This window comes from Ursus americanus, chromosome 2 (genome assembly GCF_024610735.1).
Source record: "Ursus americanus isolate L20-20 chromosome 2, mUrsAme1.1.p, whole genome shotgun sequence".
Taxonomy (NCBI): domain Eukaryota; kingdom Metazoa; phylum Chordata; class Mammalia; order Carnivora; family Ursidae; genus Ursus; species Ursus americanus.
The window spans coordinates 73,766,710-73,781,642 of record NC_142128.1 but is presented as its reverse complement, the minus strand read 5'-3'; the positions used below and the strand labels follow the sequence as shown (position 1 = coordinate 73,781,642).

General features: G+C 42.0%; 2 protein-coding genes and 1 long non-coding RNA gene across 12 annotated transcripts in view; 1 reads left to right on the top strand and 2 right to left on the bottom strand.

Annotated features, from left to right (window-relative positions):
• Window positions 1-486, bottom strand: part of LOC123785801 (membrane cofactor protein-like) — a 31,999-nt gene extending 31,513 nt beyond the window's left edge. For all 4 annotated transcript variants that reach the window (XM_045787788.2, XM_045787790.2, XM_045787789.2 and 1 more), the window contains exon 1: window positions 231-486. In XM_045787788.2, the coding sequence (XP_045643744.2) occupies window positions 231-348 (118 nt within the window). In that variant the 5' untranslated portion in view covers window positions 349-486. The remainder of the gene's footprint in view (window positions 1-230) is intronic.
• Window positions 487-500: 14 nt separating this feature from the next.
• On the top strand, window positions 501-8,738 carry LOC123785800 (uncharacterized). 7 transcript variants are annotated; one of them, XR_015722466.1, is made up of 4 exons: window positions 501-4,441; window positions 5,472-5,515; window positions 5,696-5,797; window positions 6,039-8,738. It is a non-coding gene; the product is annotated as an uncharacterized LOC123785800 (long non-coding RNA). The 7 variants fall into 7 exon arrangements; XR_015722465.1 differs by lacking the exon at window positions 5,696-5,797 and having other exon boundaries at window positions 507-4,157; window positions 4,267-4,441; XR_015722459.1 differs by lacking the exon at window positions 5,696-5,797 and having other exon boundaries at window positions 510-1,182; window positions 4,267-4,441.
• Window positions 5,752-14,933, bottom strand: part of CR1 (complement C3b/C4b receptor 1 (Knops blood group)) — an 86,518-nt gene continuing 77,336 nt past the window's right edge. The window contains 4 exon segments of the mRNA XM_045787784.2: window positions 5,752-6,602; window positions 10,279-10,380; window positions 11,885-11,960; window positions 12,943-12,966. Of these exon segments, the coding sequence (XP_045643740.2) occupies window positions 6,590-6,602; window positions 10,279-10,380; window positions 11,885-11,960; window positions 12,943-12,966 (215 nt within the window). The 3' untranslated portion in view covers window positions 5,752-6,589.

Below are 14,933 nucleotides of genomic sequence, written 5' to 3'. Positions count from 1 at the left end.
CTCCCGATAAATTTTAGCAACTATTTCTCGACTGCCACTGTGTACCTGGCACTGGGGTTCTAACAGTGAGCAAACGTTTCTGTTTCTATTTGTGTGGCTGCAAACAGATCAATGCTGAAATCAGGGTCAGGAAGTTAGGAAAGCAAAGCTCCTGGGCCTTGGGCCCTGTTGGCCTGCTCCCCGACCCACTCCTGCTCACCGCCAGAGGGCACACCCTCTCCAGCTCTTACCGGAGTTTAGACAGAACAGAAGCACTGGGGCCACCAAAAGGAACCCGACCAGGCGCCAAGATAAGCGCTTTTCGGGGCGAAAGCCACGGGCGGCGCACGGCGCGCGAGACGCCCTCATCTTCCCGGAGTCCAGCGGGAACCTGAGAGCCGGCCAAGCCCACACCTTCCCAGGTCCGGGGAGCAGACGCAACAATCCCCCAGTACCCGGTGTCCGGCGCCAGGCGCCAGGCGCAGGGGCGTGGCCAGCGCGAGGCTTGGGCGGAAGTGCCTCGCCTTCCTGAAATGGGCGGGGCCAGCCGGAGGCCGGAGGCGGGGCCTGGGTGCGGGGCCCCACAAGCCTCCCCGACCCGGCGTGGGGGTGTTGGGGTCAGGCCCCGGAAGCTGCGCGATTTGGTCCCCTCCCGCGGGCGCGGGGAGGCCCTTCGACGATCCAGTGTGCACGCCGACCCGAGGACCCCGGCGGCTTGCGGGGCTCACCGCCCGGACTCAGGAAAAGTGGGAAGGAAAGCAGAGCTGGCGGGGTCATCTTTGTCCCTTTTCCAGAATGGAACGCCGCACTGAGCGAAAAGCGCAGCGACCTGACGCTAGAAACCCAAGGCCCAGGCAGCGGGTCGTCGTGGGGCCGCACCCCTCGCGGCTCCAGTGTGTCGTGGGACACTCCGGACTCCCTGGGCCCTTGTTTCAAGAGTTGGCATTAATCGGGCATATTTAGGGACAATACTTGTGATTTCCATGGCTCAGCGTCTGTCTGCTCTTGGATGCTTTGGAGGCCTGCTAGATTTCAGACGCTGAGAGGTTTGGCCAGTGCACTCCCAACCCCTGAAGTTAAGCAAGGTAGATGAATTATTAAACCACACCGGGCCATTAGCATATTGGGCCTTACCTCTCTGGGGTCCCTGCCCTTGAGCAACTAAATGCTTTATTGAAGAGGCAAAAAACATGCACGAAAAAGGTAAGGACAAGGGTGTATTAATTGCCAACCTCCTGGAAGTACTTAAAGCCATAATTGTTGGGATGGAGAGGAATCCATAAGCTGGAGAACGTTTCTGGTGACACAGTCTCTCAGTGGAAAATCAAGTGGAAAATTAAGAATGAGCCAGATCTGTTTGTAGAGTTCTGATTAAACCTGTATGACTAGTAAGAGGGAAAAATTCACATGACTTGTATTAAAAGAGTACGTAGAAGGAATTGACATTTTCTTCCCATTAGCTGGCCAAGAATAATAAATGTCAACCAATGTGAGTAATTGTATTGGGGGGACCAATACCCTCAAACTTTGGCTTTTAATTTAACTTTTCCATATGTTAAGTTTTTAAATGGCCATGACTTTTAAACCACCATTTTCATTTGGAGTTTATCCCAAAGAAATCATCAGAGCTGTGACCAAAGATGTATAATTTTGGGGGAAAAAAAATCCTAAGTGTCTAGCCAAAGTATAAGGAACTTTTGATAGGTGGCTTTATGGTATGAATGTCTGTGCAGCAGGCAGTGTAAAAAAGTCTATGTGAGAAATTGTGATATATATGTAAGTGGAAAAAGCAGATTCCAAATCAATATGTGCCTTTTGGCATTCCTTTATTAAAGGAAAAGTAGTGTATTGATACATGTAAACAGAGTTGGAGCATACTAACATTAACTAACACTTCATAGGATTATGGATATGTCATTTTCTTTGTGTTTTCCAGTTTTCTGTAGTGACTTTATGTTACATTTGCAATCAGGTAAGGAAAAAATATAAAATCCAACTTGTATTTCAACTGCTACTGTTTTCATAGAATGATGTTGATAAAACCTGCATCAAACAGAATTAAGGTATGAGAGGATGGGAAGAAAATGTAAACTCTCTGTATAAACTTCAGATTCATATTCTGGAATTATAAAACTATATATGTTTAAAATTTTGTATCTGAAATGTACTGAAGACACTCTGGAATTTGCTCTTCCTTCCAGATCAAAACATTATTTTCAAATGATACAAAGTTGTGGATTGATATATAAAATAAACAGCTTAGTATCTTGGATTATAAAAATTTACGTGGAGAACAAAGGCAAAAGAAAAAATTAGTTAAACTTTCTTATAGCTTATAGCCCATCGACAAGTACTTGGGACAGGCAGGGTGACCATCCTCCAGGATCTCAACTCCCGCAGTGTAATGCTTCCCTAGAGGCAAAGGCAACCTTAGGCAGAAATCCAGGATCTTGTAAGTCTTCTTTAACATATGAAAATTCCTTCAGAAACTTCCTTTATCTCTACCCCCCTCAAGATAGCATGTTAGCAATCATCTTCCAAGTATATGACTCACTGATTTACATCTGAAGGGTCTCGTGACTCAGGTTTTACTAGATAGTATAAATGACCTATCCTAACAACAGCTAGCCCCTCAAGGTCCTGGAAATCTTGCTTCCAAATTCCTTAGAGACTTCTGCTATCCCCAAACCCCGCCCACCTTGATAGTATATAATCAGCCACTCCTCACAATCCCAGTGCAGTGCTTTCTGCCCAGGGGTCCTGTCCCACTGCTTTTGTAAAAGGACCTTTTTGGCACCAAAGACAGGTAAAGAATTCTTTTGTGACCATTCGCTCCCAAACCCCAAGGTTTCACATCAAAAACCATACACTATGATGACACTTCATTGAAGGAGGTATAATTAAGGAGACACTGGAAACTCAATGAGGGGGAATTATCGTTTCTGTTGATTCTTAGAATTGTAAGAGAGAACAGAAATGTTCTGTGGATCAAGTTGACACTTACTTGTGGAAACAGAAATCTATTGTTCTCTGCAACCCTCTGTGTACAATGGCATACGTCCCTTACATCTCAATAAGAGGAAAACATTTTCCCATCGTTATCTACCCCTAAAAGTTTTTTTTTTTTCTCATGAGTGAATTAAAAGCTGGGAAAATATGGCTGGTGTTTGGTTTCCTAGTTACAAGTGGTAGATTACATTCAAGAATTGGGGTTTTACTGGAACTTTCCTTCTACCAGTAAACTCCATGCCTAGTGTTTATCAAGTCATTCTTTTTTTTTTTTTTTTTAAGATTTTATTTATTTATTTGACAGAGAGAGAGACAGCCAGCGAGAGAGGGAACACAAGCAGGGGGAGTGGGAGAGGAAGAAGCAGGCTCACAGCGGAGGAGCCTGATGTGGGGCTCGATCCCATAACACCGGGATCACGCCCTGAGCCGAAGGCAGACGCTTAACTGCTGTGCCACCCAGGCACCCCTATCAAGTCATTCTTAATATAATTTAAAAATTTCACATTGATTTATTTATTTGCATTGGACCAAATTAAGGCTCTATTGGAAAGGTTCTGAGCCCTGTTCCCTATTTTTCTGGAAAAGCTCCATGAGACAGGGCTCGAGTTTTCTTGCTGTAGCTCCAGTGCTAAGCCAGTTCCAGGTCTGTAGTAGGTGCGTCGTCAATGCCTGTGAATACTGCCCGAAATGCATGGCTGTTGCCGTCAGGTGCATCTGACATGTCTCTGCCAGTTCTCCCCAGCATGGATTTACCAAGTAAGTGCTGGGAACGTTGTGAGAGATTTTGTTTTAATAATCTTAGACACTAGGAGCAAGGTGGGTTTGCCTCTAAAGGAGGAAGCTGCAACTTGTCTGCACAGAAAACGTTCCTGTATCAGGCAGTGCAAGCTGTGATCTGACTCCTTAGCCTTGAGATCATTTTAGTGACTTGGTTCAAAGGGAGAGTGTTGACAATGAACATCCTGTCGCCTGGACAGGAATAGAACTCAAGAGTCAAGGCTTTGAGTGAGGTAGGGGAGTAAAGGCTTCCGGTGCCTGCAACTCCCCCTGAAGATTTGTCGCACTGCCAAAGTGACAGGAGAGCGTGGAGAACGTGCCTGTGTGTAGACCAGGTTTTGAGCGATGTGCTAGATCTCCTTTAAGGCTTTATGAATGGCACTAGGGCGGAGGTAGGTGTGTGGCGATGTCATTAAACAGAGGCCAACTTCTGTAAAATAAATCTTAATGCTAGATGAATCTTGGCCTCCTAAATTTGTATATTTCCATCATGCTTTTCAGAGGTGGGGGTAGCAGCTGGAATGGGCCCGGGAGTCCTCTCAGAAAAGGCTTTCCGCTGTCATGGTGAATTACACGCTAGGTTCGCTGTGAAAGCTGGCAGAGAATGGCTAAACAGCATAGATAAGCCGTCTTGTTGATGTGGGCCGGGGAGCTGTGCCATCTGTGTTTCTACCTGGTAAGTACCTGCCAGCCAGTGGACCTTCCTATTTAGCTGTTACCAACAAGAACATTCCAGTGGTAAACCGCACCCGACACAGGATTCTGAAACCATTCAGTACAGAAAGCAGGGCACTTCTCAGAAGGAACCCATATTCATTTTGTTTCCTCTTTGCTTTTAAAGGCTTTAAAAAGTAAATATATTACAAACCATATTCCAGACGTAGATTTAGAAAGAATTTTTAAAAATTTCTTTCTCATTATAATGGTGGAGACAGAACATTTTATTTAAATATCATAGACTTGAACTTACACCTCACACTTAGGTGTACACAAAAGGCAAATGAGAAAAAAAAGAATATTAGCACTAGGAATAGTTTTGGAGACCAGTTGGTCCAGCCCTGCTTTTCAGATGAAAAATGTAAGGCCAGAGGTTAACAGAATTACTCAACAATACAAATGAAGTTAGTTCAGTATTTTACCCATACTTCGTATACATAGTATCTCCCATGTATCACTGATGTCACAGGCAAAAAAAAAAAAAAAAAAAAAAAAAAATCTCATGAATTTCTTGAAATTCAATGTCCCAGGCATCAGATACTAGGTTATCACAATAGTCCCTGACCTACTGCATTCTGGGCGGAAAAGAGGAATTTATGTTTTTTTCTTGTGATAGGGAATTTTTATTCTAGGAAAGGCCAATTCCCAACAGTTAATTTCTAGTCCTCCTTTAAAATGTATTTCTTCAGAAACTCAAGACCTAATAGATTTCTCTAAGTTTCAACTAAGCAAAACCATTGAGGATCTTTTCATATATACATGGGTTACTTGCCTTTCTTTTATTGGAGGCCTGGCTGTATATCCTTTACCCATTTACAGGGAGGTTGGCGGGGGGGGGGGGGGGGAGGCGGGGAGGGTTGGTCTTTGAAGTTTAACTCTCTAAATATGCCAGTTACCCTTGTCTATGATATAAGTTGTAATTTTTTCCTCCTAGTTTGCCAGTTGACTTTGCTTATGCTGTTTTTTCCCTTTCTTCCATGATTTTAAAGAAAACTTCAAGGTGATGTCCAGGTCACTCTTTGGATTTATCAAGGTGAGTGTGGCAGAATATAGTCTAAAAGCAACTTAAAACCCAGAATTACACAGTAGCTATCAGTCGTCATGTACAAATCTATTGTTAAATGTCCAGAAAGATTCTGGTATTTTCTAGATCGTTAGCATGGCCCGTAATATCATCCCAAATAAATTACTGCTCTGTATGTGGCCCATTTAGGTACTCCAGGATCACCTATGTAGAGACCTGTACATGAATTTTGCAGTTCTTAAAAGTCATGGTTTCTTAGTTTATTTGGCATATTCTGAATCTATACAAAAAGTAAGTCACTTGCTTTTATAATAAAATTACTGTTTGATTTAAAAGAGTATGTTTTTATACACACAGTACAAATTGCTTTGAAATAGAGCTTACGAAATATCCAGAGCTCATTGTTTAAGATGTTTGTCTTGAAAACCTCTCCCCCAGATTCATTTAATACCTTCTTAATAAACAGAAAATACGTTTTTTTTCCTAGTGAAAGTAAAAACTGATCTCGCTATATTTTATATCTGATCAATAGGAGATTTTGCTCTATCGAAGAAAAAGTAACTAAGAAAGACATGGGTGTATAAAGAAACAAACATAGATGAAGAAAGGTTAGCAGAAGATGAATCGAAAATCAACAGTGGTTATCACTGAGTAGTATAATTGTACGTGACTTTGTTTTTCACGTCTTCCTCCTGGATTTTGATCTTCTTGTTAATGAGCCCATTCCATAGTATGAACATTGAAAATAAGAAAGGCGGATCACAGACTATAAACAGAAAGCCAAAGTGACACCTTCTTCCTTTAAGTAACTGAGATCATTTGCATACCCTGAGTGCAGTCTTCCCCTAACTAGATGGTGTGTGCTTCCAGCAGAAGGACAGAGCACAAGGAGTGACTAATCCAGGCTAAGAGGAGGGAGCTTTCACTAGCTCCTCGGAGCACCTCAGCATCTTCAAGTGCACATGGCTGCGTCTCCGGGAGGTCGCTTCCAAGATTTTATGAATCTCACATCTTACACTGTTGGATTGTCTCCTTTCCCACAACGTTGTAATTCGAGGTGTTGTCCGGCGCTGGAGTACTTTGTCAAGGAAGGGCACTGAAATAACAGGATATTTTTATTCAGGTGACAGCATGGGTGACAACTGAACCGCCCAGAATTTGCTTCTTAAAATGGTGATACTAACATTACACGTAATTACGAGTTCAGAAGAAGTGTTTTGCCCTCCTTAGTGGTTGCTATGTAGGGCACAAGAAAATATGGCCTAAATTGAGACACTGAGTAGATAAGAGAGGGAGTAATGAAAAGTTGACCTTTCCTCATTGCCTTTTTTGCCAAAGGAAAAGTGTTCTCAATGTTGAGCAACTAAATAGAAAGAACCTTGTTCCAGAAACATAGAGGTCCCTCATAACACACAACATAGTTCTGACTCTCTTTTCTGAGCCAGGTCATGGCAGAGAAAGTAAACAGGAGCTGCTGGTTTGGAGCAGGGTCTGTCTCAGAGAGTATGTCCTCCCCCTACCACAGTCAAGAGTGAAAGAAGATATTGTGTAGTCCAAGGGGTCCGAACGCTTTCCTGGCCATGCTGAAACCTCTCCTCTCCCTTAAGGGCAGGAAGACTGTCCTCCCCGCAGTGGAACACATCCCTGTGGAGGCCCAGCAGCTCACCTGACACCCCGTATCATTCCTGCCACCTGATCCCTCATCATCGTTTTCTTTCCACCTCACAAGACTTCCCAGCATCTGTTGTTACCTGCGTCATCTTTGAACATTCTCATGTCCTTTAGCACGCAGCTGTGTCTGGAATCTGCCTCTTTTCCTGTATCACCCTTTCTGCCCTTGCTCCCGGCTTGGGCGCACAGGTCTTAAGGTTGGTACTGACTCTGACTCACTCCTTATCTACCGTATCTTGCCACAGATGATCAACCTTGGTCCTGTAGAACTCTATGGCCAAAATTCAGTCTTAAAAAGGAGATTGGAGGCAAATTCATTAGGTAGGACTTCCTACCATTTTATTCAAAGTTGATCAACAGTCAGTGTGCACAGTTTTACGTGTACCTTGATATAAAAGAATGTTTCAAAAAAGTTGAGGATACATGAAATTTTGATCAGTTTACCCTCAACTATTGACTGTACATTTCTCATTTGATTAAATCGATACTTCGAATTGGGGGAAATATGAAAGGGGGTCCTTACTCATAAGCTAGTCAAGCATGGTAAAGAAAACGCACAGGTACAGTATTGGTAGAGTAAGTGGCTGATCAGTGAAGAATAGCAAATGAATGAGAGCAATAGTACTAACAGGCAACAACGGTAAATGAAATTCTGAATTCTATGGGATGTAAGTTTATATACAGTTTGTAATGATAAGGGAATGTTTGTCATTTGGTGGAAACCAAACCAGGATTTAATATCATACAATCAATATAATCTCAACGTATAACCTTGTAAAGTATGCGAAGAAGCTTGTGAATATTAGCCATTGGATAGAAGCTATTACAGGTAATTTTTCTATTTATACTTTTCTGGTATTTTCTATATTTTCTAAAAGCAAATATTACTATTAAAAGAAAACATTCTAAAAGGCACAGACAGTAGCTGCTATGAGTTCCAAAGACAGACATTCCTTTGCATCAGAGCACTTGGGGAGAGCTGCTTGAGTGAGGGAATTCTGAGCTGGGTTAATGCAAGTTTGAAGGGAAGAAAAATGGTCACGTGTGTAGGTAGCTACCCTGGCAGGACTGAGGAGAAACCAGATGATCTTTTAAGTACTCTTCTGTATGTGTATTTAAATGGACTTCTGTGAAGACAACCGTGGCCCTTGCAGTGGGCAGTACCTTGTGTGTTTCTATTTAGTGGCCGCACAGTGGGCTGTGAGTCAGTTTCCCACAGCTTTTCCTTCAGAGTAAAATCAAAGGATGCATCAACCCAAGAGCCTTGGAGCATAAGGTGTACAGCATCCCGGAAAGCATAATATTCTCTGTCTTATTTGAATCTTAAAATCTCCCGCATTGTTCGACTACTGTTCCCCTGTGTGTGTATTTGTGTTAATATAATGCTCTTTTCCCTTGCAACTATTGGAATGACATTAGGAAAAAAATACTCCCCTAGGAAGTCATACCATGTCAAGAGTTCTATGTCCTCTGGATCTACCAGTCAGGTTTCCCCAGGTATATGCAAATGCTATTTCCAGAAGAATCAGGCTGGATGATCATTAAAGCTTCAAAAAGTTAATTAGCAATTCTGAATTTTTAAAAAGCAATGCCTATTTCATTTGCTTCCATAAACAGTCACAAAAAACAAGCTATTCAACAAAAACAAAGTGAGTACAAGCCAGATAGTAAACATTGGGATTCACACATTCTAATTAGGAGAAAGTTGACCCTACCTTCTATGTTTGTTTAGAAGATCTGAATTGCCTATACCTTAACTATAAAATGCCTCTCCTACCCCTTTACCTTTTCCTGGGGCCACTTCTACTGTCCTCTGTTGAATTTAAGATTTCCAACACGTTTGTTGATAAAAAATGGCAGGTTTGAATTAATGCACATTGATATATGGGAAAGAGGACAGAAAGGAAATTTATTTAAAAATGTGATACTTTTGCATCTGCTTTCTACAGGAGTGGCCTAATCCCTTTTACAGGCTTTTGGTGCTGGTGTTTCTGACAGTGTTCTTAAGGATCTGGATAGATAGAAATGTTAGGACACTTGGGCATAGCCAGAATAAGCAAGGACTGGGCAGATGGCTCTGTACAATAAAGAAAAATGGAATTTTGAATTTACAAGAAAACCAAGAGTCAAAATGAGGTACCCTGAGAACACATTAAAGATTTGAACAAAATGAACAGGTGGCTAATGTGAGAGAGGCCTAGGAAAAGGGTGGAAAGCCAAGGCTAACAGGGGGACCAAGCAGAAAATCCTGATCCTATGATACAGTTTAGGGTCTGGCATTTATCTTCTTAAAGACTAGATAGTAAATATTTTGGCTGTGGGTGCCACCCAGTCTCTCCCTTTGTGACTTCTACTCAACTCTGCTGTTGCAGTGAGAAAGTAGCTGTAAGTAGGCTAACAGTGGCTGAGGCTGGGTTCCACTAAGACCTGATTTACGAAAACAGTTACTTTTAGGTTCAGTGATTTCTAATATTCGGTTCTACCTTGTGCGCCACTTCGGGTCGTAGCATAATCTCCCTTTTCACCCCAATCCTTTAGCAAACCACGAAACAGTTACTACACAACAGCTGTGCTAGTAAGCTGCTACTCTGAATTCCTGGAATGCAGGCATGAGGTGTGGTGACAGGAGGTGTGGGGGACAGAAGGGAGAGAGCAGTCACCTGAGGCCAGGGGAGGCAGAGAATTCAAGGAGAGTGGGGAGCAGGGGAGGGGAAACCCAAAGTCTCCACAGGATCCTGAGGTGACCCTGTGCGTTTGAGGGAAGTGGGGGACCCGGAGGCACCCCCACGTGGCAAATGCTTGGGTTCCACAACAAAAACGAAAGCTTCCTTCTCACAGGTTCATAGCGTCCCTGCACAAAAATACAAGAGTGCTTTGCGAAAACAGTGCCTGTGCATAGCGCTGACGACAGTCCTCACCAACTCACTGGAAACAACCGGAATCCATCAGAAACAACCACCGAGGCCTCTCCCCTCCCTGAAGTACCTTCTAACTCCCCTGGTACCAGTGATCCGACCAGAGCAGCAACACACGCGGATCCTGCAAATCATCTCCAACGTTAGTTCTCGAGGACATCAGGAGCTCAGTATTTACTTAGGTACCTGCTGTTGTCCTGATTCGTCTGCAGAGTTTGCGGCTTTACACGGCCGTCTTCTTGAGGATGTAAATGGGTCGTCTCTCGAGGTTTTTCATCTGTATTATTGCTAAGTGGCAGGAGAAGAAAAATAGGAAAGGTACCTTAATTATGTACATTTCAGTCGTGGAAGAAATTCGTCAGCGGCTTTCATTTTGAAATTTAGGGCAGAATTTGCCTCAAGTTTCTGAAATCTTTGCAAGGTGTGTAAAAGGACAACATAACCAAATCCCACCTTTCACGACTAAGTCAAAACTCGAAGGAGGAAATCGTATGAAAACCATCCTGTACGGTGTGTCAGAAGACGCTGAATTCTTATAGACAAGTGTCCGTGCCTTAAAACAACACCTATTTCCAAAGCAATTCTGACTGGCAAATAATCATTTACTGCCAGATTGTGACATTGAAGCCTCACAAGGTCAACGGCTCCGCACAGCGGATCTTACTCAAGGCTTCCTCTTCTGTTTTCGCGAAGATGGGAGTTCTGTTTTCTGTACATTGACGTCCACAGTTTGGAGAGCAGCAGTAGTGGTCATGAGGCATAGGAGGACTGACAGTAATGCCAAGGATTTAACCACTTTTAAATGCCAATAACAATCACGGGTAAATAACAACAGCTAACATTTTCTGACCTTCATCCTAAGCGAGGCAGTGTGTTAAGTGAGGTTGGAACTATTGTCCCTATTTTACAGACAAGGAAAATGAAGTTTAGAGAAGGTACGTGTCTTGCTGAGGGTTTCAGAGCTAGTAAGTGGGTGTGAACACAGCTCTTACTGATTGCAAAGCTCATAATCTCACCTGGTAACGCTACTCTGCCTCTTCAGGGGTTAAGATGCACTTCATTGTACAGAAATGAAATGAGAAATGATACAATACAGTGCATTTAGGTTTCAGATATGTGTTGGTATTAGGCATTTAAGTGTGGAAGCACAAAGAGTTAACTCCTCCACTTACCAGTACTTCCTCATTACTCACTCACTCTACCCTTTCTTGGAAATTAGAACGAGGGCATCCCTTGAGACAAAGAGGAAGACTGAGTCAGGAGCCAGTTTTCACAGGATGAGGAAGGGCAAACTTGCATGAGGAAGAGTAGAGGGTTGTACTGACAGGTGTCCCGGGAGGGGCTTCCAAGGATCAATGACCAAATGGTTATCTGAGGAATGGCCTAGAAGTGGTCTTGGATGCTAAGTGGTATATGGGGTGTGAGAAAATACAATCTTAGTGTATGTTGAATGAATGGCTATCCAGTTGATTGATGGTGGTTATGAGATAATAGAAAATATGTATTATTTTCTTCCCTCAGTACTGGCACAGATCTCTGAAACACTTATATAGTTTTAAGTATCACTGAAAAAAATGTTATTATCATCTGTATTTCTTTTAGTGTGAATACTTCTCTATCCTTAATGTACATCAAGGGCCTGCTTTATAATTAGGAATTATTACATCTGTTTATGTAGTAGTGGTGGGTTTTTTGTGGGGTTTTTTTTGAGGTTTTCTTTCACTTCTCTTTGGCTTTCAAGAGGAAGCGGTACAGTCGTAGACATTTTCTAGGAGAATATGGCTATACTTACCTTTTTTTGTGCTTTACAATTATCCACCAAGAACCAATGATGAATGAAAGAAAGAAGATCATGCCAAAGAAAATACCTAGGCAGTAAAACAGGGTCGTTGACTGCATGGAAAATGTAACCCACAGGTTTTAAACTCTAAATATCTAGTCCCACCGGAGGTTGCCAGTGAGTTTTTTAAATGTAACTATAAATTCTACTTTTATTTATTTTTTTTTTAAAGATTTTATTTATTTATTCCACAGAGATAGAGACAGCCAGCGAGAGAGGGAACACAAGCAGGGGGAGTGGGAGAGGAAGAAGCAGGCTCATAGCGGAGGAGCCTGATGTGGGGCTCGATCCCATAACGCTGGGATCACGCCCTGAGCCGAAGGCAGACGCTTAACCGCTGTGCCACCCAGGCACCCCTAAATTCTACTTTTAAGAAACACCTCACACAGGCTTACCTTGAAGAGTTTCCCTCTACTCCTGGTTTAATCTAGCGCGTTAGTCTTACTACCGCAGGGTCACAGATAAGGGGTGAGCAGAGCAGTTTGTAACCTTTAGTCCAAAGCAGCCTTTCAACAGAGAGGTGAGAAGAGTGCGGGAGCTCGGGGCGGGGGCGCTGCGGGACCCTGCGCTCCTGTCTTGTGTAAGGCGCAGGCACAAGCTACTCTCTGCAACAAAGTCTACCACCAAACCACTCCTCTGACATGGGCTTAGGAAATTGGTCTTTGTGGCCTCCACTGTGTGCAAGTGGGCATGACACCATCCTGAAGAAACCTCCTGGGTTATAAACCAAAGAGGAAGTTGTGCTCTCCAGCTCCGTTAGAATAGAAGGATGATTATGCATTTGTAATGATTCAAAGCCAGTATAGAACCTTCGATAAGGGACACTACTCTTTCTGCCCGTGAGGATCCCAGTCCTGCCGCACCATGGCCTGAATTTCAACTTACTTTCCTTCTAACTGAAATGGTAATGTAGGAGACGTTGGTCTTTCCTTTTACGCTTCATTCACTGTAAGTGAATACTTACTGTTAAAGGTGCTAGAGCTCCTCATCCAGCCCTCCACGAAACTTACCGACTATGAGAGCGCTACTTGTACCTGAAGGGAAGACAGAAGCCAGGACAACATCAGTCTGGCCCACAGCATGATCGACAGGAGCTCTCAGCCAGTGACAATCCATCCTGATTTCTTTTCAGCACACAGTCTAATATTTTTCTATTATAAAACGCCATTGGTTTCCCTCCCACAACCTCATTTTATCTTGTGCACTCAGCAAAGTAGTTTTTTTTTTCTTTTCAACTTAAAATTTTATCATAAAAGAAAATTACAGCAGAGAATTTATAAACCAGTATAAAAGAAATACATCACACATGATGGTACTACCCTGAAAAATCTTTTACTTGGTGAAACTGTCCTAAAATTGTGGTGTATATTTTTCTAGCGTCCTTCGCAGACTATGCCTGCCTAACTACTTTTTTTCTGCATTCAGCTCCAGAAAGCTATTTCTGGAATCTGTGATTCCAGGATGCCTCTAGTAGGTCTTCAGGAACTAGAGAGCCTTAAATTGATCTACTTTTCTAGGACTAATTCTACTTCTGTCTCTTTCAGCTTGTCAGCTCTAAAAAGAATCAGTAGAATGATAGAAGAGGGTGCAAGTTGGGGCACCTGGGTGGCTCAGTCAGTTAAGTCTGCCTTTGGCTTAAGTCATGATCCTGGGGTCCTGGAATTGAGCCCCAGCATCAAGCTCCCTGCTCACTGGGGAGCCTGCTTCTCCCTTTGCCCCTCCCCCTGCTCATGTTTTCCCTCTCTCTCAAATAAATAAATAAAATCCTAAAAAAAAAGAAGAAAAGGGTGCAAGTTCTTGGAGTCAAATTGGCTCAGTTAAAAATCAGTTTTATTACTAAATAGCCATATATTTGCCATGTTCGTTGAATTTTCTGTATCTCATTAATCTTACTTGTATATTAGCGATCACAGTACATCTAACTCAAAAGATTACTCATCCCCTAAATATTTATGAGAACATATTATGAGCTATTTGATTCTGGATGCTGGGGACACAAGTGAATAGACAAAAATCCCTGCCCTCGTGGAGCTTTTATATATTTATATAAATATATAGATATATTTCTCCCCACTTAATCTTGAAAACCACTTAATGGGACAAACTATTTTCATTACTTTAGGTATAATCATTAACTTGCTCAAGAGCTCATAGAACTAAAAGAACAAATGTAAAGGACTCAGAGAAGTGCTTGTCATAAAGGAATCACTAATAGATGGGTATTAGTTCTTGTTTACTGCTCATAATATATATTTTTTCTTCATCACAAATTTAATAGTATCCAAATAATACAGAAATACGTGAAGCAAAAATAAGAGTCCCTGTAATTTTTCTCCTTTACTGTTAAGAATTTGGCTCATTATTTAGTGGACTTCTCTTCCTAGGGCATCTGTGAAATGAAGTCTCAGGATGTAATAAGCCAACAATTCTGGCTATAATCAGTATTTATCGAGGAAGCATCAAGTGATTTCTTGCCTTTTTTTTTTTTCCTCTTCTTCTTTGCCAATGTTCTCTGGAGAGCAAAATTGCTTTGGCTTAGAACCACTGATTTTTTAAAAAAATATTCTGAAATGTTCTGGTACATTCCTTTCTGGGACATTTTCCCATGATCTAAGTTTTTACGTAGTTATAGAATCTCTCTAATATTTCAACAGTGGAATGAAATGTTCAATATATGTCAACTTGTACAATCATCACAACCACCACTACTGCTATTTGCATGATAACACTATTAACCCTTCATTATATTTGCACATATTTCTCTTCAGGCTAATGTCTTCTAATTTACTTTTTGAAGTACATAAATTCTAAGTCAAATTTGTTGACATTTTATGATTTTCTCTGTGCTATTTCTAGCTCAAAATTTGGCCTTCTGTTTCATAAATATTCTTCTTAAGTTCTACCTTAGCTTTGCCATGTTCACTTTTAAAACTTCTCTTTCTTCCATCGGGTATTTATTATAAGATAAAAAGAAAGGGTCAAAATTTCTTCAATGCTACCT